Source organism: Chamaea fasciata, unplaced genomic scaffold (assembly GCF_029207755.1).
Source record: "Chamaea fasciata isolate MVZ Bird 193981 ecotype frontalis unplaced genomic scaffold, bChaFas1.0.hap1 SCAF_4, whole genome shotgun sequence".
Taxonomy (NCBI): domain Eukaryota; kingdom Metazoa; phylum Chordata; class Aves; order Passeriformes; family Sylviidae; genus Chamaea; species Chamaea fasciata.
The window spans coordinates 65505688-65531873 of record NW_027094089.1 but is presented as its reverse complement, the minus strand read 5'-3'; the positions used below and the strand labels follow the sequence as shown (position 1 = coordinate 65531873).

Genomic DNA, 26186 nt, shown 5'->3' with positions numbered 1-26186 from the left:
ATCTATGCACTCACAGTGGGTTATCTTTACAGCCACAGTATTAAAACATATGAGTCCAGGTAGTCTGGGTAGCGTTACTTTGGCAGCACAGAAGACAAGGGATTCTAGCTGTTGGTGTCTCACTGATTTCAGGTTTCTTCTTGACAGGTGATGACAGACTGTCATTGGACAGGCACTTATGTCACATGGGATATTGGCTTCATGCTCTACCTTATTTAATACATCTGAAATCTATAGCAGGACTTCTGAGCATTGTCAATATTCTGTTTATTTTGATTATCACATGTCTGTGGTCTGTCATCCTGTTGAAGGGAAGTGAAGTAGCACATGTAAATGTGTTGTAACCTTCTTCTCATCTTCATTTTATCACAGTGCAGTTATTTTGTGCTCATGAGTCATCTCTTTTCTGGTCTCATCACAGGCTGTCTGTTAAAAAGTCATCCACAGCACAGTTCTGGTACAAGCCACATTTTCACTCTGTCTTCTTTTTTGCTGCTGCTGCTTCTGTCCTTGGCTCTCAATGCACACTATTCATATAATTTTTTTCTTTCTTCATCTTTAGTTTTCACTTACAGGTATTTCTACTTAAACTTCATTACTGCCATTGTTAACATTACATTGGCAGCACTTTACGTGGTTGTAACAACTTTTATTTGCTTTGCTTAACAGGAGAAATCAAGTTTTAACTGGATTTCACAATAGTACTTGGTGGGCAGTTAGAAAAATAAACCTTGGGTTTATTTAGTTTCTGTTACTACATAGATAAAAGAACAAAAAGAAGTGAGAGCACTGCATTGCATGCAAGTGATGCATTCGTTGAAGTGTGAAGGCACAGTAGTTTATTGAAAATGAGTGTTTTGGCATTTTTAAGCCCTTATATTTTAAATATTTTGTCAAATAGCTTATTATATACTTAAAAAACATCTCCTAGAATTTCCTAGAGATGCATGTTTACTCTTTTAAGTTCATAGTTTTAAGTAAATCCATTTAGGTTTGTGTTTTAGATCCCATGTATATGGGATTAAGATACTAGGCAATACAGGAAATTCTAAATTGCTTTAAGGCTACTTGAAATACTGATCATTTAAATTCTTAAATTTATAAATACTTACAGGTGCAGATAAAGGTAATTTCAGTAATACTGCAATGACCTGTAAAGCAGTTAGGAACACTGTATTCTAAAGCTCCCCTGGGTTAGGAGGTATAGCCACAAGGAAGATGCATCTGCATGATGGATGTGTGTATAAACATAAGAAGAATTAAGAATTAAGCGACCTCTTTAAAAAAATGTAGTTAAAAAGGCTGTTTAACAAAGTAAATTCTCTCACTTTAATAAAATTTATACGTGACTAATAACACATATAATTTAATATTATTCATAATAATTGGTATTGTATTAAGATATTTATTAATATTTTTATAATTATTTGTAATATTATTAGGATACTAATATAGAGATACAATACATAAACAGTATATGTCTGTATACCAATTCATTGGTAGATTTCCCATCATAATTTCAAAACATATTTTAGTTGTGTTTGGTGTCAAAATGGTTGTAAGAATGATGCCATGTTGCCTAGAGCAAGTAGGTAGGTGTCACTTTGGACACCAGCTCAGGAAAATACTGAAATGCATGGTCATAGTTGATTGGAAATGCCAGTCAAATCAGAGATTTGCAATAACTGCTTTGTAAACCTAATTAATGATTTTCATTGTTGTTTCTTGCATTTTTGGTTTCTTCTCATAGATCACAGGGAGGTTTTTTCCTCTTTTAAAGCAATAGCTTGCTTTTTTGTGTGCAAAGGAGTGAACTGTTTTATTGCCATGATATGCTACTTATTGTACAAGAAGTTTATGCTATAAAGCACGGCCAACACAAGGAATTGCTGATATGTGGTGTTTTCACACTCTCAGAATTCCTGCATGTAATGAGAAATAGTTCCCATTCACAGCAAAATACACAAAGGGCTGTGTTCAGGAACCCAGTTATAGGCTGCTCTAATGAAGCTTCTGCTTATGCACTACATTTTGTCCTCTAGTTAGTAAAATAATTCTGTTGTACTAGAAAGGAACTCCAGTACTGTTATTTATCCTCCTATAAACCCAAAACAGGCAAGCCATCTCTGCTAGGTGATAATATATATATAATAGTCTAATTTTTCTTTGTAGTTCTTAACGTTGTTAGAGCATACCTCATTTTCTAGTGGTGTTGTGGGCTATTAAATGTAATAACAGGTAGCCATGCAGAGTACAATGGAAATTCCACATAAAAGAGGAAACAGTGCTTACTATTATGTAGTCATCTAGTTTTGTATTAGTTGTTTCATAGTCTAGTAGGTCTGTTTATTTCAATTTTATTAACAGCTATTCCATTGGATGTAATGCTCTGACACTATGTACTGCAAATAGTGAATTAGGGCTTTTCATATTAAAACTTATTTTAAAAAGTACATAAAGTTATTACCTAACCACAGCTCTGCACTGAAGAGTTTGTAGAGAAATACTCTTAATTCAGCCTTGAAGATATTCATGTGGATGATTTGCTGTGAAGATGAGTGTCTGGAACACTGATCACAGTAGCAGTCAGAATTTACTGAGGAGTAAGTAACTCTGTTACTTAAAGGGCTGACACTTAAGCCTAAGTTAGTTTCACAACGATGAGGATAATCAGATTTAGTCTAAATACTACATATATTATACAGAGTGAGATGGGTGTTGCTTGACTGTTTTATTTTGTCTGCTACTAACTCTGCTTTTAAATTAATATTAAACAGAAAATTTAGAAGGTTTTTTTGCCATTTCCATGCAAGGACAGATACAAAAAAACAGAGCAGCTAGTGAAAACCCTGAGACAGATTAAAGTAATGTAATTAAAACTCTGTTTTGGTGATGGGCATAAAGTGCACTGTGTACAGTTTGACATATAGTGCTGGTTTTGGTGGAAACTAGAATTTTGTACAGTGCATGCAGGACTCTGAAGATCTGCAAGTCTAAATCACTTCCTGATGGTAGTGAATTGCATTGGCAAGTAACAGGCTTGTGCTTCCTGAGTTTGACATATTCTGATGTAAGGAACCGAGCAGCTGTTAGTATCATTCAGAAATAAATTGTTGAAAATTGGGAAATTAATCTGATTGCTTGAGCATATTGGAAATGAATTTATAACATGTATTATTGTAAATATTTTTAATGTATATGGTTGGGCTTTCTTTAAAGTTTAAGTTGCATTTTTGTCTTTAACACCTTTTTACTTGAGAACAGATAGTGAAACCATCTGATGATTGTGCAGAGCGTTAACTTATTTATACAAAGAATTTATATGAATTGTGAGGATTGTAGTTTACACTGATGTTATAGCAAGTTTTTTAAATAGAGATTTTTTTACAAGATTTTGGGGGGGTTTGTTTCTGCGGTTTTTTTGCTTGTTTGTGTTTTTTCCTTTTTTGTTTGTTTTGCTTTTTATTTATTTTGTTTTCCCAAAATATTAAACTGATTTTATCTGTCTTTTCAGTGTTCCTACAGGAAGTTGTTAGCAATTCTTAATCAAAATTGAAACATTGGTTGAGTGACAGTAGAGGTTTTTTAAAGATCTTAAATGTATTTTCATAAACTGCCTTGATTTACTGCTCTCATTCAAGTCATGCCACACTTTGTCAAGAAGGGGAGACTTCACATTCATAAAGGCATGCAGTCATACTTACTCATTAAAAGATGATTCCTGTGTAGAGGCTAGTGAGGTCTCAGCACATAAATAACAAAATTTTCATCAGTTTGTTGTGTGTGTTGGAGGGGTGAATTGCTTTGAAGTTATTTTTAGCTGTCTTCTGTAACTCGAAAAATTCTGTTTACATGTGCAAGAAATGACACATAATTAATTGGAGTTTATCTTACTTCCTGCTGGCATTACCTACTTTTTACCAGTTACCAGACTATCTCAGTAGACTCTCAGATTAAAGAAAAGTTGATGATTACCCAGTCCAGTTTGCAGTAGTCATCTCTCCTTTTCTATTGGAGTTTAAAAGTCAGTTTAAGGTATTTCAAATTGGCAAGAACAAATCCTGATAGTCAGTTCATTCCTAAATGAAAGGTAACAAATACTGGAGCAATGAATGGTTACTCGCTGTCAAATAATTGTGTGATGTGAAAAGCTCTGCTGTGACTTTTTGTCTTTGCGTGGAATAATAAAATATATTTTAGAAAAATCTTTAATACATTTATATAAATCAGAACATGGCTTTGCAGTGTTTGTATAATACTCTTCCAGCTTACCTTTGTCCTAAATCAGTTTTTCAGAGTACTTTTTGCTAACACAATTTGCTTTTTGGATATTCTCCACTCTGACCTCCCCCGCTTCTCAGATGAGAGGACAATGGCTTTCCTCCTCCAAGGCAGAAGACTCTGAAGGCACAGTAATAACTGCTCATATTCCACTGCCCTGATCAAATGTCTGGCTAACACTGCCCAAGAAGAAAATACTTTCTTACTCCTCCAACACATCAGTGTAGAATTTGAGAATCATCACTGCAAATGATCAATTAAAAAGTAATTACTCTCATGTACCTAAGAGAACCTAAACTCTCTATTCACAATTAATAATTCTGTGATTAGAGAAGAATTGTAGAAAATGGATTTGAAAAAGAGATTTTTCGACAAGGAATATGTATCACATATTGTCAGTCGTTTTTGTCAACAGTTTTTAAGTGAGTCTGTATTTAATGTACACTGGTGAAGATGTTAGGTATATCAAAAGCATGGTGTGCAGTTTTCACTTTTAAGCACCTAATATTTAAGGGAAAATGTATTTTTGAAAGCTGAGTTCCTTCCTTTTTCTTGGACTACTGCCAAACTGATGGGATGAGCTGAACACCTAAAAACCTGCATTTTGTTTGGTCTTGCACCAAGACATTAATGTGATGCTATCAGTCTCTCACTGTCCATCTGTCTGATTTTCTAGGAGGTGATTTCCTGTCATTCCTAAGAAAAAAGAAGGATGAGCTGAAAACCAAACAGTTGGTGAAATTTTCATTAGATGCTGCCTCTGGTATGGCATATCTTGAATCTAAAAATTGTATACATAGGTAAGGAAGATTTTTTTTCTCATTATTATTCCTTTGCTCAGTGGAACTGCAAGGTGTTTAAAGATGTATGATGTTTACTATCATAGGCGTGAACCCTACAATTCCAAAAAAATATACTTTTTCTGAAAGTTGGTCATTATTGCTTGTCTAATTCAAAAGTTACCCAATTACTCATTTGGGTAAAAAATAATAGCTACATTATTTGATGTCTATAGTTTGGTGCTGTTAATAGAAGTTAAAAATTATTTTTCACCATAATGATATGCATTTTAAGGAGCCTGATTCATACAGTGAGAATGAATCATACCAAGAAGCAGTCTGTGAGGCTTATGTCGTGTCTGAAATTTAAAATATTTGCAGGGCAGACAAAGAAGTTATGGTACGTTTGAAGTGTGCTTCAGAAAAATCCACTGGTTTCTCAGATAACAGAGAATATCTAAAGTTCTGTATATTAAAATACTAATTGCCTGGACTGCTCTCTCTGAAATATGGAAGATTATGAAACATCATGCTGTTGGAGTTTCTTATTTCTGTTCCTACCATTCCTTTATCTTTTTCTTGTTTCTTCTCCAGTTTGACTCTGCCATTGCTGTTTATACTCCATTTGTATCAAAGGGGATGGAATTAGTTTCTACCTGTTTTGTTGTCTTAGAATAGCACAATATCCTGCTTAATGCTGTGGCTGAAATGTGAGATGTAAACATAATGATGATCCATTTCACAGAAAAATTATGAAGAACAAGTTTGTATTTCTGTTGTTGATGTCTTACACTTTATGGAACATCTGTAGGTGATCTGTGTGACATCTCACATAATCAGTTCATTTGGGATTTAACACCTTTCTGATGAATGTTCTTATCAGAGATCTGAGTGGCCTTTCTCTAGATTTTTATCAGCAGTGAATGGGTCAGTTGCAATCTTGCCATCAAGTTAATCAAAATAATTCTGCAAGATCATATGTATAAGAAACACTAAGAGAAAAAAACCCCATAACTCATGATCTAAAACTATGTAATATTCTGTTAGGGAAATCCAAGAAAGGGATTGTGTGCAGTCTGTCATGACAGAATGTGTTTCAGCCTGGCTGTTTGTTAAGGATGTAATGGCATAAAAATCAGAACAAGTAACAGCATTAGTGTTTTACACTAGCCTCATAAATGCTCTAGTGCATAATAGTTCCTGTAACACACACATCAGTGTTAAATCTGAAGTGCCTGTTTAAGCTCCCATGTTCTTAGAAAATTAAGTCAAAGATAAAAATAGTAGCTGGATAACTGAAGTGCATAATTGTAATTACTAAAAAAATGAAATATTTATTCATTAAATGATAGTGTGCTGCCTAAAATATAAATAATTTTGGGGTTTTTTAACACTGGAAAAAGGGCATTCTTGCACTGGTGTGTAGAAGAGAACAGTTCTAGTATGTATAGATGACATTGTGACCTCACTGTATCTCTAGAAATTTGCTCTGCTGGTTGGTGAATAGGAACTACTATTCCTAATATCTGTTTACAAAGCTAATACTGATCGAGAGAATGTGTTTCAGAGAGAAGATATGCGGAGTATTGTCTTACCATATGAAGATTTCTTTGTTTTCAGTTGGAAATCTGAAAACAAATCGGTCATGTAGTTCCCAAGTCAAGGAAAAAGAACTGTAATCTGACCTGTTTTGTTAGTGCCATAGACTTGCCACTGCACACAGCCTGGGTTACACGGAGAGAAGAACTTCTTTCCCCTTGTTTATTTTTTAACTGCTAAAATATGAATGAAATTTGTTTATTATCACAGATTGTCACTGAAAGTTATAGAGAGCTAGCACTTCCCTTAAAGGAAGAACCAGAATTTTTAGGAAACCTATTCTGAATAAAAATAAAGTTTTAAAGTGTAACCAAGCAAGCAAACCATATGTTCAGGAAAACTGCTTATTTTTAGGAAACACACAGGTTAATAAATCAAAACATGCATTTCCAGTATTAGTTTACCAGTCTTGTTTACTTCAGTATACAACATTCTTTTTTGTCTTATGTGGTTAGCCATAGCATGTGCTTACTTTATTTATGAGTTAATACTTCTAAATTTGATAAGTAAACGTAATGAAAATTTCAGAATCAGGTGAACAACCAACCAAGTTTAGTGATTTTTGCAGTAATGATAAAGGAACTTCATTGGTTTTATTTTTAGTTACTAACACAGGTTGATTACAAATGCTTACTCTAGGAAAGAAGTTCATGGAGTTTTAAAATGTGTTTGACCTATGGTTAAACTGCAATTTATTAGGATTACCATACGTACATAGAATTTTACTAGGTCTGTTACCTTTTAGAGCAATGATTCAGGATTTCTGGACACCCTGAGGAATGGCTGCATTCAGAGGTGCGTCAGTCTAGAACCCCTGTCAGCCACAGAAGCCCAGAAAGCAGGGAAAAGTCGAGTTGTGTTGTGCTCCGTGAGCAAGTTCTTGGGTGTTCTGACTCAGAATCCCACTGGAATTTCCCAAGCACTGAAGGTGCAACCATGTGGCTGCATGGTCTGTACAAGGAATCTAGGAGCCTTTGCTCCCTCCTTTTTAGCTCAGGTAGAACAGATTAGTCATGTATAAGTTTAATGTTGACAGCAGGTAAATGGGAATGGAACAGTTTAGTTCATAGCAGGAAGAAGCTTTAGCACTCTGTAGAAGAGTGGTGGTTTTCTGAAAGAACATTAAACTTGTTCTTCGTTTGTCAGAAAGTCCATCTACTGAAAGTGGTTCTCAGGTAAGGAAAGAGGTGAGAAAATTAACTAGAGACAATCGATTAAGCAGTGCTTAAAAAAACTCCCAGTTTTTAAATTTGTTTAAAGGTCAGTAGGCTTTGGTTACTATTGCTTAAGGATCAATAATGTATAATTAGAAATAGTTTCTATTATATAGACTGCAGTAAAATGAAATTGGTTTACTTCATGCTGTTGTCTTTCTGTAGTATTCAGTTGGCTGATTAAAGGATTTTTTCAGAATCTCACACATATTTTTTTAGTAGTTTAGGTGAGAAATTTAGTACCGTGCATATTTGGCTGCCTGCTAGGGGAATTAGGGCTACTCATCAGTTTATTTGCCTTATTTTTAGTGCTGCTCTTTAGTTGTAACTGCAGTAGCTACACTTAGCCTTTATATTTTAAAATTCTACTCAGAATTGTATTAAAGTTCAGATATTATTGTCTGAATTACAGTTTAACTTACCTTTTCAGTAGCTGGGACAGTGCCACAACTAATGTGCTGTTTGCTTTTTATTTTTTTATGTGTTAGCTATTTCAGTAGGGGAATATGCTTGCATTGCCAAGTCAGTGATTATTGAATGATTATTTGCATTTCTTCTGGCATCCAGATATCACTTGTTCTTTGCTCTCTCTGTTTAAATAACAGAAATGACTGCACTTTCAGGGAGAAAAAAAGCTGCATGAAAAGATGTTACTAAAAAAACAAAGAGTGGTTGAACATGCACAGAATAATGTAGTCTTTTCATCTCCAATTAATTAACATCAGGTTGAAGAATTGTTTCTTGCTTTTTTTTTTTACCGTATGCTGTTAATTAGAAACAGAAGATAAGAATGGAGTTGCGATAATTTGAGTTGGTTTAATAAGCATTTGTGAGTGGCCTTCTTTTCCAGTATTTGATTTGCATATGGTGAATTCATTTGTCCGTAATTTATGTTTAGTTTTCAAAGCATTCTTGGGGGGCTGTAGGAGAGAAGCTGCAATTTCTGTTGGACTCTGTTGGATGTGCCGAGATCAGGTTGACTTATTTGCAATAGAAGCACTATGAGAGTGAGGAAACAGGGACCAAGGTACCTTCATTTGAGGTCAAATTTTCTTTTCAGTCAATTAATTTATCTTCTGAAGTCTTCCATATTCTGAATTAAAGATGTATTGGTTGGCAAGATGATCATTTTCTCTGGTCTAGTTCTTCAATTTTTAATCATATTGTTACTGCTTATTTTTGCCCTGGTTTTGTAGCTGTGAAAAACCCTGTGTTGTGTTAAATCTGGTTTACTTTCATCTTATGAAATCCTGACTCTGTAGATACTAATTCAGGATTTCTACAATTTTTGTTAGATATGTATCATTTAAATTAATTACATATAAATTACTAGGAATATATTTTCTTTCCTGCTACTAATCTAGTTCAGCTGGTCTGCTTAGCTGTCAGAGCTTTTTTCCTCTAAAACCTGGTAACTGCTAATGTATAGAATTTTGGAAAAAATGTCAGAACCCTTTCATAACCATGAACGTAAGAACTATACTAAATAGTTAAGTAGATCTTTCTTTTCCTGTGAATCTTCTGTTTCTACCTGGAACAGTAGTTCAGCTACAACTAAAAGGATAAAAAAAGAATATTCGGTTTAGCAAAGATCCTGCTCAGCTCTGTGTGTTTCAGAAATGATTGAAGTCTCTTGGGAGCAGGAGAGTAACAGTTTAATTCCAAAATGGAATAGGTCTCCTTCCTAAAAAGGAGAAACAACCTGTCTGCTTGATTTCTCTACCTAAATCCCATGGAAGATAGCAGCTAAAAACTTCTCTGTGCACGCGCTTGGGAGGCTCCACATAACCCCTTGCTCCCTGGAGTGACGGCTTGAGTTCTGTTCTGCAGTAGCTTGGGCTCCTTGAGGACAAGTTTCTCGGAATATTACATTTCCTCCTGGCCAGTTGCAATGCTTGAGGCCTTTATTGCAATTTCTGTAATTTCCTCTGATAGTGTATGACTTAACAAAGAAAGAAGACATTTTGGTGGTAAACCACCTCAAATCTCTGAGGTTTAATGCAAGGATTAATTTGTCACTGTTAATTATCTTTTTTACGATTCTCTCAGAATTACATGTAGAAAATGATGATGTGAGATTCCATTTCTGTAGCTTTCTTTAATAGAAAATTTATTTATGACTGAATGAAAAAGTATGTTCTACTATGTTGATAGTATCTGTTGATCATGCTTCAATGAATAAATCAGAGAATTATTGTCAGTTCTGCAGTTGAAACACCCCATAAATGTAGTGAATAATCATAGCTTTGATCCTTTTAAAAAAGATGATGTCTGTGCTTTATATAAAATGATGTTTCAAAGCATTTTTTTCCAATATGAATGTTAGAAATATTTCCATTCTGTTTAAAGATAAAAGCACAAGTGGAAACTTTGATGAGGAACTGTTCAAGCCACTTTATAGAAGATATATTGTTTGCTAAAAAAAAAAATCCACTAAAATTTACTTTGCCGTATCTATAAAATAATTTTTCGTCAGACTTTGAATTTGATTGGCACATTACCATGTGTTGAGCTTTTATTTCTTAATATGGACATGCCTTATGCAACCTTCTCTGTTTCCTCTTAACGAGCAAGGTCTTTTCCCCCAAAAGGAGTATTTCCACTCAATTTATTAGATTATAAAGAACTGTGCAAAAATAGCATTGCCAGTTCTATACATGTTATTATTTTTTATCTTATTATTTTTCTATTATTTATTGTTAATTATTTTTATTTTTATATTTTTATTTCATATTAATGAAACCATTAATAAAATAATATAACAAATGCAGTAAGATAATTTATAAAATAAATAAATCAGTAAATAATAAAATAAAATAATTAAAATAATAGACTTATTTATTATTATTAATTTTTATTTTATTTTAATTATTTTTATCCTTATTTTTTATTTTTTATTTTGTCTGTTGGTTATAAGTGGTACTAATGGAAGAACCATTTGCAAGATTACAAAACCCCTCCTTCTCATAGTTCTGTTGTGGGTAAAAAAGGATCTGCCTCAGCTACCTCTTTTCAAAAAAAAAAAACTGAGTTCAGAGAGCTGCTCTTGGGACTCAGAGCTGTTGTTAAACAAGTAAAGGAAGCACTGTTTGTGGAACAGTGGTGGTGCTGACCTCTCACCGCACTAATGCCAGCACACCACGGGTGCTTTTGGGGTAATTTGTCTGCCATGATCCTTCTTTCATCAGTGGCTATTCAAACTGTATTTCAGATTATAATATTGATAAAGACAAATGTGTCACTGCTTTCAAATGCTCCATGAAATTATTTGTCATCGTTTTCACTCTACTGTGTTTCTTAAAAATGAGATGTTTCCAACCCTGAGATAACTAATATGGGGCACTCCAACTGCTGTCATCCAGGACAGGCAGGTGAACACCGCTGTATTTCACTAAGCTTGCCATATGAAAATCGATTATAGAGTATTATATACCAGGCTTCAGCTGTTAAGAATATTTTTTCAAGAGATTCCCCTCTCCTTTTTTTTTTTTTCCTGCTGTCAGTGTGGTTTGATCCTAGAGAAGTACATTTACAATTAAAGTTGGATCAGTTCTGAATCAGTATTTCTGCTTGTCTGAGATCTTAATCAAGCGTGATTATTTTTTTCTTTACTGAGTTTTTATCAATTTAATCTGAAAACATTAAGAGGAAAAAACAACAACCCAGGAAACATGAATATCCAAGCCCATGAATATTGTATACTTTAAACTCATTATAATAAATTAGAGTGATTATTACAATTTGAAGTATACTTCAATGGAAGTGTACTTATAATGGAAGGGCTTATGAACTATGAAGAGTTGCTTCTGAATAAAAATTGAACTTTCTTCTAATCTATTATCTGTTTCCCAAGCTGTTGAATTCTGACATGGCTGGTAACAAAAGAATGTAAAAGGAAGAGAAATACGGGGTTTTTTTGCTTGTGAGTGCTGTGCATTTGTTTTACTGGTTGATACTGCTTCCCCTCATGTGCTTTATTTGAAATTCACCCCAGGCTATATTAAAAGCGAACTAGGCATCACAGATTGAGCTTTGCCATAGTTGCACAAGGCTTGTAATTGGAGCAGCAGATGTGTGGGTTTGGATGGCCAGAGTGTGATATAAGAAAGGTCTGAATACATTTTTGTTTACTGTAAATCTCCAAGTCATTCTGTCTCCATAAGACTGTGCTATCTTTCATATATTCCTGATGTATGCTCAAGGTAGTCTTGTTGCCAGAGGAGTTAGTGGTCATAGTGTATAGGAAATACATATTTGAATTGTGGCTTTTTCATGTTACTGTGTTAAATAAACATGAAGTAGACTACCCAAAGTATTACATTAACTTAATGATTGTTATATTAATGGTAGAACTGGAAGCTCTGGTGCTTTTTTTTTCCCCTCTTTAGGAGTAACATAGTACTTTATTCAGCTGCTATTAGGATGGTTTTTGTTTGCCATGGGGATTTTCCAGTACTAATTATCTCTATCAATTACTACTCTTCTTTTAAAATATTAAATTATAAGGCATCTATTTATACTAGTGGAAAAGAAAGTTCTTGTTCAACTGTGGTCGTTCTGAGGCTAATGTTAATAATTAATGTTCCCAGAGGCCAGTTTAGTATAGGATATTAGATTACGCTGTTCCATAGCTTCAAATGGCGAATTGACGTTTCTTCATACTAAATAAATAAAGGTAAATTTAATTTTTCTGTCCATGTTTGTTTTTGCTTTTGAAAAGGCAGTTAAGTTACAATGTTTCATCTTTATTTTTGCCTAATAGACATCTCCTTTAGCTTCCTTTTTATGTCTAAAGTTAACACAGCCTGTACATCAACTGAATGGCATCAGGGATAATTCAGTGTCATCAGTTAAACATAGTTCTTTATATTAATGTTTTGAAGTGTCTGTTAAAAGCTTCAATAAGACTGATATTTTCATTTTATTGCCAAGTTTCCTTAGTGGTCCCTATTCAGTATGTGCTTAAGTATCATCTTTCATGTGTTCTCCATAAAATGGGGAAAATACCCAGTTATTTCAGACCTCTGAGCTTTCAGTATTTTAGTTTTTCTAGGATGGTGATTTAAAATGTCATGAAGAGTTAAACTAAAGATAGTAATAGTTAAATTGGTTGGCATGTTTTTGCAGAATTATTTTGTAGACCTAGGTATTAAAAAATATAGTGTCAATATTGTCAGTAAGGGATATTAATATAGATATATGTGGTGAAAGAATTCACTGATAACTGCTAATACAAGGGAGGCTGGAAATCCATTTCTTTTCACAATAGCTAGAAATTCATAATGGGTTCTATTTTTGCTTTCTGTTTTGTACATCTCACCTGTCACTTAGCAATTAGATGTTGGATATTTACCATTAGAAGGGAGATTCTTCATTCTGGTGAGCTGATTCTTGTATTTTTAAAGAACATTGAATGTTTATGTATAATTTTATGTGACCTGAGGGCTTAGTCTTTCACAAGGAAGAACATGAAAAATCCTTGCTAAGGGGCATATGTTGTGTACAAATATAAAGAGACAGAAATGTGCCATTTTAAGGATAATATTTTGTAAGAAAATGATACTAAACCCTAAACTTTTTAAAGTTCATTTACGTTCTGATAGTCCAGGGCTTCTCCTGACATTTCACACCTTTCCTTTACATAGTCCCTGTCCTTCCAGATTTTACTGTACAACTCGGTAAGATGTGAGTGAAGGAAAATATATGCAAAAGGAAAATTTGTTAAGAAGGAAATATTTGTTGTTATTGCATAGTTAAGGTTGTATTACTTGCTAGCTGATATTTCTGCTCTTACTTGTGTAAGTGAATAGCAATGAATCTGTTCCCTGAAATATCAGATAATGGTCTGGTCTTTCTGCTATGCTGAATTCTTGTTTGGGTTCCAGGAATCATCAGAGGATCCAAAAGAAGAACACAAAGTTCAGAATATTGCCAGATACCATAACAAAATGTTTTATATTATTAATATAGTTACATTATTATATCTATTTTATTTTAAGGGGGCAGTTGTTCTGTGTAAAACCAAAAATTGAGTTATTTGAACTTAGTCACGATAAAATACTTAGTATTTTATAGACAGTAAGGAGAAACTTTAACTATCAAAAGCTAATTATAAAAACACTTATATCAGAATAAATTTTTAGGTTGTAAACAATATGTAGGAAATTTCAGAAGAGGAAATTTAAAATTTTTTCTTGGCACAGAAGTTGCATAGTATGAAAAATACTTATTTCTTGCCATTGGAGTTGAATTAGTCTATCTTTTTCTCATGAGTTATCCCTGATACAGAAAGCTCACTCCTAAAATTGAGTAAGCTTTGCTAGGAATAAAGGAAATAACACTGAAAGAAATTGAAGCAAATTTTAATAGAATCACTCTTTCCGTTTAACAAACAGAACAGTAACATTTTAAGTGTAACATTACTGTATTTGTTTTTGTTTACTGTGATATCACTTTCTTGTTGATAAATATTAGGCATTTACAAGTATTAGTAAAATAATTTGAATAACATTTTTAGAATAATAAATCTACTCATTGCGTGAGAGCAACAAGCTTTCTCTAATTAAAAAACAAAAAGGAAAGAATTAAAGTTACAGACTATTGAAACTAAGATAAAAATAACATGCAGTTAGTGTTTGTGGAAGCTATTGTGCTGATGATGAAGTCACACAGCTCTTTTGGATAGTGTAAATAATATTTTCTCTACCCTGATAGTCCTAGTACAGTGGAGAGTAGTGGGTGAAATGTAAATACTTTCTAAGAAAGATGGGCTGCAGGATTCCATTTGTGTAATGGGCAAAGGAGGTATGAGTAGCTGATGAACAATGAATTAGATGACAGGGTAAGACAAAAGCAGAAGAATAAGGTAGGGAGAGAAGGCGGGGAGAATGCAGTCAACTACAACAGTTGCTTCAGAAGTGAGGTTTAGCACAGCTCTTTGAGCACAAGTCATTGACCACGGGGTGTGTCAGTGTCTGTGTAGGGAAGCTAAAACATGCTTTCATGCACGGATTTCTTTTCTTTGGGGTGTAGAACTTTTCCTGGTTTCTTTCTTAACAGCAGAAAATTCTAATTGGTGTTTTTGAAAAGGAAAAAGATGTAGTGTATATCTAAGATACAATGCACAAAGATATTATGCATTGCTTCAATATTTTATTGGCTTCCTGATACTAATTCTTGACATTCCAAGGAGGAATGTACCACAATTATCTCAGGCTGGAAACAACTTTCATTTAATAAAAAATTCTTAGCCTGTATGTGGTAACAAATAAATAATTCTCAAATTGTTTTCTGGAAGAAAAACTTTTTTCCCTTTCCTGAGTTTTATACACATACATCCACACAAATTTTATATATATAGATATATGTACACACACATATATATATGCTTACTATGTTACATCTATTTTGTGTATTTGACAAAATGTTTATCCACTGTTATTTCAGATAACACTAATGATGATATATATACCTTGCTCTGTTTTTTACCACTGCCTCAGGAGGTTTTTCAGAAGTGCCTCCAACCTTTACAGTGCTGCAGTTTTATCATTGATATATCAAATTCAGCATTGTTATCTGGCTGTGTATATAGTGGAAAACGGATGAAAGAAGAATGTATGATGGGTTTTAGAGTGTGTTCATGAAATAACTTGGTTTTAAAGTTAATGGAACTGAAAAACTTTATGGCATGTAGTTCTACATATCAAATAATAAAGAGAAGGCTGTTTTCCAGCTCTTTTTGTAAAATCAGGATATTTTTCTCATAAAGGTAGGAGAAACTTATGCCTGTTCAGCTCAGTTCAAAGGTAAATTCAGTTCCAGTAGGTACTGCTCACAAAAAACATTGTGATCAAATTTAAATTGTCTGAAAGGAAACACTTGCTGAGGATGAGTAAAATAAAACACACAGAAAGCTAAGTGCATGTTTTGTTCTCTTTTTGTCATTGCTCTGTTGTTCTCAGCCTCTTTCCTTCTTGTTCAGCAGAACTGTAATGCATGAACACGCTTTTATGAAATAATTATCGCTGTGAGTTTTGACTCAAATAAGGACTTACTCTTTGTCAAATGCTATTTCAAAATCCTTATGCAAGGCAGTAAACAGCAAGAAAGGCCATACTGGCATGTTAAACCGGTTTGGAAGATAGAGATCATCAAGGTGTATGGAACTGTGGGAATTGTTGAATCAATGTTACAGTATTTAAATACTCACAGATTTCAGCTAAGTCGTTCAAGCCTGACATTAAAAGTTCCTGGCAATGCTAGATGTCAGATACTTCATCAGGTGTCCTGGCTTCTGGGAAATAAAAATAGATGAGTGGAATAAGGGCCAAGCCCCAGTTTAAAAAAAAAACCAAACTATTACATAGGAGTTATGATTCTTTAAGCAAAAATACTTTATTTGAAAGCCTTCTGCTTTGGAATAATTTTGATTTTGGAGACCAGTAAGATCAGTTAGCCTACATATGCTCAAAAGGAAGGGTTTGAACTTTACTGCTCTGAATATTGTCTCTTAGTAATTAGTTGGTTATAAACATCTCCAGGCCTGTCTACTAACAGATTAATTGACTGTCCTTCCTGCTTGGTATCTTAGACTTCCCTGACTTCTCATCTGCTTCCAGGAAACCACCCTTCCTTGCCCATCACTGATTGTGCAGACTATGCTCTCTTGTATGAGATTATCTGGACTAGTTTCTTATTCTTCTTTGTGAGATCCCACTCCCTCCTTGTGAAAACTCTGAGTATCCCAAACAAAGAGCAAAATTGAGATAACAGGGTCTCCCATGCTGCTATTGTCTTTTTTTGGCAGAACTCAAGTATGAAATATTAGTATTGTGGTTAAAAATATATTTATCTATCCTGGTTATTTCTTAGTACATTTTAATTTCAAAGAAGTTACTGAACTTCTGTATACATTATTAATCTAATACACATTCTAATTATATAATTATAATCTTATACACTTATACATTATTAATCTATAACACAGCTGGACTTACATTGTAAATTTAAGCCAATTGTTTTTAGCTTGGTAAGTCAATAAGCATCTCTCTAACCACAGGAAAGCATTCAGAGAAACTTCAGAGAGACTCAGGCAGACAGAACTCTTAGAAGACTGTAGAAGTTACAGAAGATTTTTCTATGTCAAACATTAAGACATATTTTCACCTCAAGCAGGCAGTTTCTGCTTCTTTTAACTATCAAGGAGTTATTAAATTGAAGTGCATCAGTTCCCTTTTGGGGAGCATTTTATAGTAATTTATACAGAGCTTGGTAATCTTTTTGATTTGACAGTGAGCCGGCCAGTGTTTTTCTCTGATGGTTTTAACCTATTCTTTAGAACAGCACAGTTCACCTCTACTGATGTTTCAAGCCCTTGCAGAAGATGTCTGAACCTGGACCTGGGCTCTGAAGTGCCCCTGATGTGCTGCTGACACCAGCCTGGGTTAGGAGAAAAGACAAATTGGTACTCCCAAAAGAAGCCTGCAGTGGAGGAAGCCAAAATTTGTGTCATAGCTTTGCACAGTGTGGGGCCACATTTGACATGTGAGATCAAACTACCTCTAATCACAAATAAATGCCTGTAGCTGCATATAATGGAAATCTGAGGAGACTCAGCAGCAGCTGTGTCATTCTGACTTCATGGGAGTCTACCTGTACCCAGCTGGGAACACCTGTAGACCTTTTCTGTACAGAAATTAGCAATTTGTGTCAATTGCATTTGAAATTTTGTTGTTTCCCCAAATATGTGAGTGGGGGAACAGTCACCTGTCACCTTTTCATGTATGATAAAAAGAACAAATGCACTAATCCAGGAAATTAATAATTCTTTGAGTCTCTCCCTCTTTGACCACTACCTTTTTGTTGTTTACTGTAGGCCTGCTAGTGTAACAATAGATTCCAGGGCATCTGACAATTCTAATGTTTACTTTAATTCAGTAAAAAGTTGGTTTAATTTACTTAATCCATCCTTTTGAAACAGATGTCTGTACACCTGTCAAATTTTTTTTTGGTTTATTAAGTAACTGCATTAATAAAATAGAATTTCTTAATTTTCCTAAACAGATTTCTCACAGTCTAGTAGAAAATGAGCTTTTATTTTCCAATACTCAGTTTAATTCTATTACTGGTACTTGATTGGAATCCAAATCTCCTTAGGTTTTCTTTTCTTTCTACAAGATTGCCTAGTAGTGGGGTTTTTTTACTGAATGTTTGAATTTTGGCCTAATTTTTCAAAATATAATAATTCCTGTTTTACAGGCTATGTCTAACGCTTTTTTCAACAGATGTAACTCCTCCCTCTCTCCCCCCTCTCTTTCTCCTTTTCCTTCTCTCTTTTTATTTACTTGCCCTTACTGTTGCTTGCAGCTGCTCCTAATTTGATATTATCTGGAAATTTAATTAAATTCCTGTTTGACTTTTCCCCCAGACTATTAACAAAGCTGTTAAATGAAAACAGGCAACTCCAGTTTGTTGCCCTGTATTTTATCACCTTCTAAGAAATTTCTTACCCATGATTCTTTAAGCAGGAAGATTTTGAATGTTTAGCAGATGACTAGCTGAACTTCAGTTATTTTATAATGTTTGCCCACAACAAATGCTAAAGTGAATGTAACATGAAATGGCCAAAAGGATCCTGTCTTCCTACAGTGTAATGGCAGAATAGTTTTTTGTGTGGAAATACTTCAGAATAATAGCCAGGTGCAGTAAATCCATAGCTTTGCAATAGTTTTCTAATAGTTCATTATTTTCCTGTCTTTAGATTAAGCACAGGAAAGTGTTTTCTGCACCTCCAACAGACTTCAAATCCTGGTAGGACAAGGAACAACTCAGATCCATAGGGGTCAACCTTATACATGAGTGAACATGCTTCAACAGAGCAGAGGCAGAGGGGCTGTTTCTAAATATAGAACTCTGGGTTTTCCAGAGAAAGGACATTCTTGTAACAAACAGATGACTTCATGAGATAGCATAAGGTATTAATAGAAGAAAAAGGGTAGAGTTGAGTATGTGATGAATTTGGAGCCCTGTACTTACTAACATCTCTTCCTTGACTCGGCCCAGCTATGAAAGTTTACCATGATGAATCTGCATGTAACATGTGAGTTCATCCAGTTCCCAAAAGCTGTGGAAGTCCTGTCCCATCTCCTGCCATCAATATGAGATGTAATCATGATCCTTAATCAACACTGTCATTTCTTTCTTCTTTGGATACCCCACCATAATTCCACAAATACTCCATCACTTTCTTCTTTTTCTTGTGATGAAAAAAGTGCAAAATATTTTCTTCCACATATACGTTTTAATTATGAGTGGGAAAACTTTCATGGACTTTAAGTAATAGCGACAAAAATCAGGACAGAGGTTCAGTTTATTTTCTATCTTGTTAATTTACAGGAAGTGAATAGGTAGTTTTATTCCTCTAAATTTCTATACATAATTCTCTACAATGCATTAGTCACATGAAATTTCTTTCATGTTTCTGTAAACTAACTTCAAATCCTACTTAGCTGTCTAGGACAATTAGTAAATTATTCCTCATATTCATTTTCATTCATCTTAAGATTATTTTATTATAGTTACAAAACAGGCTATTTTTAAAATATTAAAATATTTCAAGATGCCACTAAACATTTGTTGGTAATCCTTGATTAAAGGTAGAGAGATATTGTAAGGTACAAATTAGAATTTTTTTTCTCTGACTAGAAAATTATGAATTAGTGGGCTATTACCGTATATCTTTGTCAATGGTTTCCATTGCTAAGAATGCTTAGCTGGCATGTACTACCTGTGCCATCCATTTAAATTCTTTTCTCCCTAAATAAGAAACATCCCCACATGAATAATTGTCTTAAAATGTGGCTGACATTTCTCTCTTTGCTATTGGCTTCTTTGTGACTGTCTCTTAAAAATGCAGGAGGTTTCTTTTTTTCAATTTCTAGACACTCAGTTTAGGACTGCAACACAATCCTCTTGTCTAGCACTGCTAGATTCTGCTACTTCTTTGCTCTGTCTTTTCCTCCCGATTTCTAATCAGACCTAATGTATTTAGTTTCTTTGTTTTTCCTTGTGTATTATTTTCATGAATATGTAGTGTCTTGTACCTTAATTATGCTGGATGCTTCATTTCTTTGTAGCCTGATTATTACCTTTACCTTTTTGTACCTTCACTAATAAAGTGTTTCAGGATCTAGTTCTTATAAAATACTTTACCTACTGAAAAATCATGAACATTAGTCCAGGCTTATCTGTTACTTTTAAAATCTTAATTCATGCCTATCTGCTATAGGAGCAAAAGTAAATTTTAAGTGATGGAAATGCATGTAGAGATATCTTAAATTACAGCTACTGTTGCATACCAGTTTTTTGGTGCTGGCTATTGAAAAGGCAGTAGAATTGCTACCTGTCTTATATGAACTTTGTTATTCACCTGTCATAAGTATTTAAATCTAGCCTGAGAGGACTTTGAAATACTTCCTTTTTCACTAGGACTTGAAAAACCCTGCAAATACTATTTAATTGTGCTATTGTATTTCATTCTAGTGAAAAACATGAGGGAGAAGTGACCCATATTATAATTATGCTTTTGGATTTCTTGTTTTCTTAGGCACTTGCAGCATTTTTCAATTCCATATGCTCTGCTTTGCATTATTAGTCATTTGAACCTAATACATTATAATATTAACAATAGAAAATGTCTTTGTTTAATAGAATGAAAAGTTAATTTTCTACCAAACTTGATCATCAGAAAATCTGTGATAGAAGCTACGCTGCTTTAGACCTTTTTTTTAAAATCCAGCATGCAGCCTTTTCTATCACTGATAAATAATGGACAAGGGAATACGACCTTTGACCATATCTGGTCTGCCTTTTCAGATGTTTCCAGTTTTGTAAACAAGTTAAACCAGTATTTAATGCTTCTGTACAGAGAAGTCAATTATATTTTGACCTCATACTTTAGAATAGAATAAGGAAGAGATTAATTCAAAACTAAAATCAGAATTAAGAACTAAATTGAGTGGTCCTCCCAGTCTAAAAGGGCAAGGATACTCATTGTAACAAGACTTATGTTATCACACATGTTGAATAAAGCCATTATATTAAAACAAAAATGCACTTACTGTCACAATTTTGTTGTATTTCATTCTAGTTGCTTCTGCGAATGATACAGTGAAAACTTCTGCTTGAAAATGGTATTTTTCTTCCTGTGAATAATACAGTCTACTTGTATGACTGGTTTTGGAAATGGATGGCATTGTAATTGTGATTTAAGTCCACTGTAATTTTATCAAGCATAAAGTGTAAACTTATGTTCTGGTACATCTTGGATAATTAATTTTGGACACCTAATTTCCCCTGTAATTCAGTTAGTATCAAAGACACTTTTCAGGACTATTAAAAATCTTACATGTTTCTTAAATGTACCCATATTTGTCCTTATGTCCTGTAATGTTTCTATCAAAACCCAAGAGCTTAGGTACGGTTGGATGGAATCCAAGCGAGGTGTTATTCCTCTGTCTGTCCTATCATTAAGGAGTTCCAGAAGGTGTTTTTCATTTTCCGGTCACTCTAATATTGTAGGATCTCCATAAAGTTACTTATCTTCCATGCTGATGACTGTCTGGACCCTTAGTTTTTAATTAAAATGGGCACACAAAAGGAATTGGATTGCAAACCTTTCTTTCAAGATACAGCACAAGGGGAAAAAAAAATAGTTACATACTTTGTTCAGCATATTACATGTAATCAGCAGTGCACAGGAAAAATTGGTTGTAAGAGTCTACAGTGGTATCAACTCATAGAGGACTGTTACAGACCAAAATGATTGTGATGCCATTTTCATCAAAATAAGTGTTCAGAAGAATACAGGCAATAACTGTTAAGTTCTAAAACAGCTGAGAAACAATGCAGATAAAAATCATTTAGATGCTGTTGATAGGAATGTTTCTGTTCCAGGAGCAGGCACTGTGAAGTCAACTTCAGAAATAGGAAAAAGGGGGGAGGAATAGATGATGCAGCAATTTATTCCTTCATTTCCATCTTCATAGTCTGTTGCTTTGTTTCTCCTCAGAAAGTGCTCATTGTCTACTATCCCCTTCTTTATCTCTTTTAAAATTGCTGGTACGGAAAACTTGCCCTGCTAAAGAAAATAAAGTAGTAGCCTATCAAAATAAAACTCAAAGATAAAAGTTTCATAATGTGTCAGTAGATCTGTACAGTCCCTTGAGCAATATCTGGGTGGCAGACAATAAGTTGACAGTTGTGTTCAGCTACTGAATTTAATTTTGTGGCAGTTGTTTTGTTACTTTTTATCTTTTGAATTCCTTTTGCAAAAATTTTAAGTCCTTCCCTTAAGTGCAAAGTGCTTTAGAAAGAGTAATTGAAGGTCACCAATGCTGTGAGGTGGGTAAAATTGCTTATTTTATAGTTGAGAGGAAATGTGCAATATCCAAAACTGTGGATGACCAAGCAGAGCACTTGACATTACTGAGAAATCTGTATCTAACTTGGAGTTTCTCTGGTTCACCCGCACTGTTCATCTGTGGAGATAAGGAGATGGACTTGCATTATATATGAGGAACTGAGAGAAATTATTAGCATTGTAGTTAATATGGCTCCATTGATGTTCATAATAGCTAAAATTATGAAAAGAAATAATTCAATCGAAGTAAAAAGGGGGAAGAAAACACAGAATGCATGAAAGGATGTTCTTCTGACCCTCTAATATTTTCCCAGTCTGTTACTAGGCATGTATTATTTATTGTACTCTCCACACACAGAAAAATTAGCATACACAGATCAAGAAATTTCTGAAATAGATTTAGACACTACTGGTTTTAAATTTAGACATTATTGGAAATTACATCAGGTGTATGAAGGTGAGGTAGTATCTTACAGTTCACAAAAACCCCATCAATTTATCTTGTACTTTCACTTCCCACCCCTTTTTTGTGTTTAGGTAACAGACTATTTTCATTTAATTTAATGTGCAGAGGAGATAAAGCAATCCTGGTCACTAATTAATTGCTTGCTTTTATCATCTAAGAGTATTTTAACTGCATGATCCAGGGATGGAATATAAAATGGCTAATTGGTTCAGTGAGGCACTCTGAGCTGCTGGTTTAGTAAATGAGGATTTTACTCTCTTGTTTTGATTTGTTTTAACTCATAAAATTGCATTGCAATGCTAGGTAGTACTTGCTCTGCAGGTCCTGTGGTGTGTGGAGAAGAAGGTGGGGAGGGAGTGTAAGAATGTCCTTAGAGAAAGGTTTGGTAGGTTTATGTCTTTACTGACAGATGTGAATCCAGGTGGTAACAACTCCCAGCACAGAGAAATTCGCTCTACTTCCTCCTTGAACTGGCTGTTGAATTTTTAGCAAAAGTTCTATGAACTCTCTCTTACAGTTTCAGCAGATTCAACCCATCTTACACATCCTTATGAGATGTCCTGTTTGCATTTATGGGACTGCAGAGTAGTGCTTAAAAAGGAAATTTCCAATTTACATCCTAGCTTTTTTTTGTTAGGAGCTGGAGGGAAGAGACACTGTTTCTAGCAGTACTAGGAACTTACATAATTTTGGTATTAAATAGTGTGAGTCAGCTTTTCTTTTACTAAGGAACTTACTGTGTAGCACCTCAGTGTAATGTGCGCCCAATTTGTAGAGCTTTCACAATGTAAATAAAGAATATTTTCTTGCTTTCTGTGTTAAAGATAAATACTGATTTTATGGAATTACTGCTTTAAGTAGCAAATGCTTTATAAAAAAAAATCCATATAGAGACACCTATTTCATGCAGTTATCTCTGCATTTCTTCAGGATGTTGGCTTAGGGAGCATTAGGGAGAAGGGAGAGAAAGCAAATCGAACACACTCGTTTTTCAGGGGAAAGGAGACAAATAGACTATAGTTGATTTTGGTGGAGTTTTTTGTTTGGGGCTTGGTGTGCAAGGATTTTGTTGTGATTCTTTATTGGGGGGTTGTTGTTTACTTGTTTGATTTGATTTGTTTTTTTAATGTCCATGTAGAAAGAGTCATGATTTACTATAAATACTTAACACTGATGTAATCTTTAATTTTGTCTTCTCATAGTTAATTTTGGTCATCAGACCTCTGTATTTATATTTTCATGTATCCCCTAACTCATGTTGTTTATCTTACATATGGAGTGAAACTCCATTGTGTATATTGCTTATGGGAGGTTAAGAAGTAAAGGGTCTTTATAAACCCCCTAACATTATATACTAGAACTCCTATCCATAGAAAATATAAATTAATTTGATTAATGGAAACTAGAAGAAAATCAATGTCATGATATATTATTTTAAAGCAATGGGAGTAATAGTTGCTGATGCCATTTTTTTTCCAGATTCTAGCTAAAATTCTGGAATAAATCACGTTGACGAAAAGCATATTCTGTGTTTTTCTCTTATGTCTAGACTAAAAAATAAGAACATCCTTTTAAAGGAAGCTGTCAGACAAAATGAGGAACAGTGAAGAACTTATTTGAAAAATGCAGAAAAATTTTAACCAAATCCTCAGAATAATTGTAAATAAACCCCCCAAAGCTGACGTAGCCATAGCTTTTAGTGCAACTGTTTTTAAAATGCTTTTTAGCATGCAAAAAAATATAAAAATTTCTGTAAAATTAAGCAAGAAATCACTGAGGATATGAAACAGATATAAAATGACAGTAGAAATACTAACAAGATAATCTAACTTTGGGACATTTGTATGCCTGACGAATGAAATTTTCTCATCTAAAGTATTTTCTAAATAAGTGACAGAAAGAGCATATCATACACATGAAGACGGAAAAAGGCAAATTTACTTGTGTCAGAAGTAAATGTATGAAGTGCTCACAAGATATTTACACAAGAAATGATGTGTTGAAAGTAATACAGAGTATTATAGCATCAAAAAAGAGAGAGTTTTAGCTAAAAGCAGAAAAAGATAATACTGTGAGATTCATAATGCGCAAACATTACATTTTTTCTTTTTAGTGTTAATTTGCATATATCATGATCAGAGTGTCACAGTCTTTACGAACTTCCACAAATACCTGTTAATTTTCATGGAAGTGTTTTAGTCAATTTTCAGTAAGGATCAAAGTTTTTTTCTCTATTCATGACTATGAATGAAAAAGAAAACTCATATATTCTATGTACAAAACTGACAAAAATTATGCAGAGTATTTTTTGTTCATAAGCACCATACTGTGCTATTACTTATGATCCACTTTCCCTAATAATCAGACCTATGCATGAGGACTAAACTTAAGGCAGATCAGTATATAGTTTTTTCTTAACCTGACTCTGTGTTTAAATACTAGGTCAGACTTCAGGTAGGGAGATGCCTGTGATTTCAGTTCACTGTAAATTTTCTTTGAGATACCACCTCATTACTTTTTCCATTCCTTATGTGCATCAGTTGCAAAATCTAGACTATATTGTGTAACATGATAAAAACCCAGATTACTGAAGTATGATTGGAACCCAAGTCATAAATTCTTGAAGTTCAGTGGCAATACTTTTTACATACTTGAGTGTAAACAATAACATTTTTTGTTATACACGATTTTTTATAACATGATTTTATTTTGCAGTTCACTAGCTTTAACCCATGTAGCCGTCTATAATGACACCACATGCTAACATCAGACTATGTAACACACTGCATACTGAGCTATTTTATGCATTTGTGTACATCTTCAGCTGGTGCCTGCGAGTTCAGGTTTGTGTTTTAGTGGTCCGTCTCCTCAAACCACAAGAATGACTTAATTTATATCACTCAAGCTCTAGAGCTATTACTGTTCTTAGTGGCAGAAAAGCAGTGTGAGTGAAACATGTTAAAATTCTTAAATCAAGTTATAATATTTAGGGTCATACCTAGGCTTTGTCTGCATATTGAATAACATAACTTAGTATCAATATGGATGAGCTGATTAAAGTGGACCTATGAGCTTCAGCATCCTTAAATATGGCTCAAGACTTTTACTTTGGGTTAAATGTAGTTCAGTCCTTTGTCATTACCATGGGTAATGTTGCAAGCTGTTTACCCTTGGTTCAGACCTTTCTGCATTAGCTGTAGGAACAAATTCCGTAGAAACAAAATTCTGTAGCTGGAGAAACAAATTTCATGCACATCATGAGCAGAATTCTAAGTTAGTTTCTTCCAACAGTAATGCAGTTTGCATGCACCAAATTCATTCTTCAAAAACCAGTGAATGTTCATTAAGTGCTCAGGGGTTTCACTTCAGAACTATGCTACAGCTCCAATTTGAAACATCAAAGTTAATGTAGCTTTTCTGGAATATTC

At 34.0% G+C, this 26186-nt stretch overlaps 1 protein-coding gene across 2 annotated transcripts in view; it reads left to right on the top strand.

Annotated features, from left to right (window-relative positions):
- The window catches only part of FER (FER tyrosine kinase), a 164031-nt gene that overhangs the window by 121004 nt on the left and 16841 nt on the right, over window positions 1–26186 (top strand). For both annotated transcript variants that reach the window (XM_066181840.1, XM_066181842.1), the window contains exon 17: window positions 4958–5081. In XM_066181840.1, coding sequence (XP_066037937.1) covers window positions 4958–5081 — 124 coding nt within the window. The remainder of the gene's footprint in view (window positions 1–4957; window positions 5082–26186) is intronic.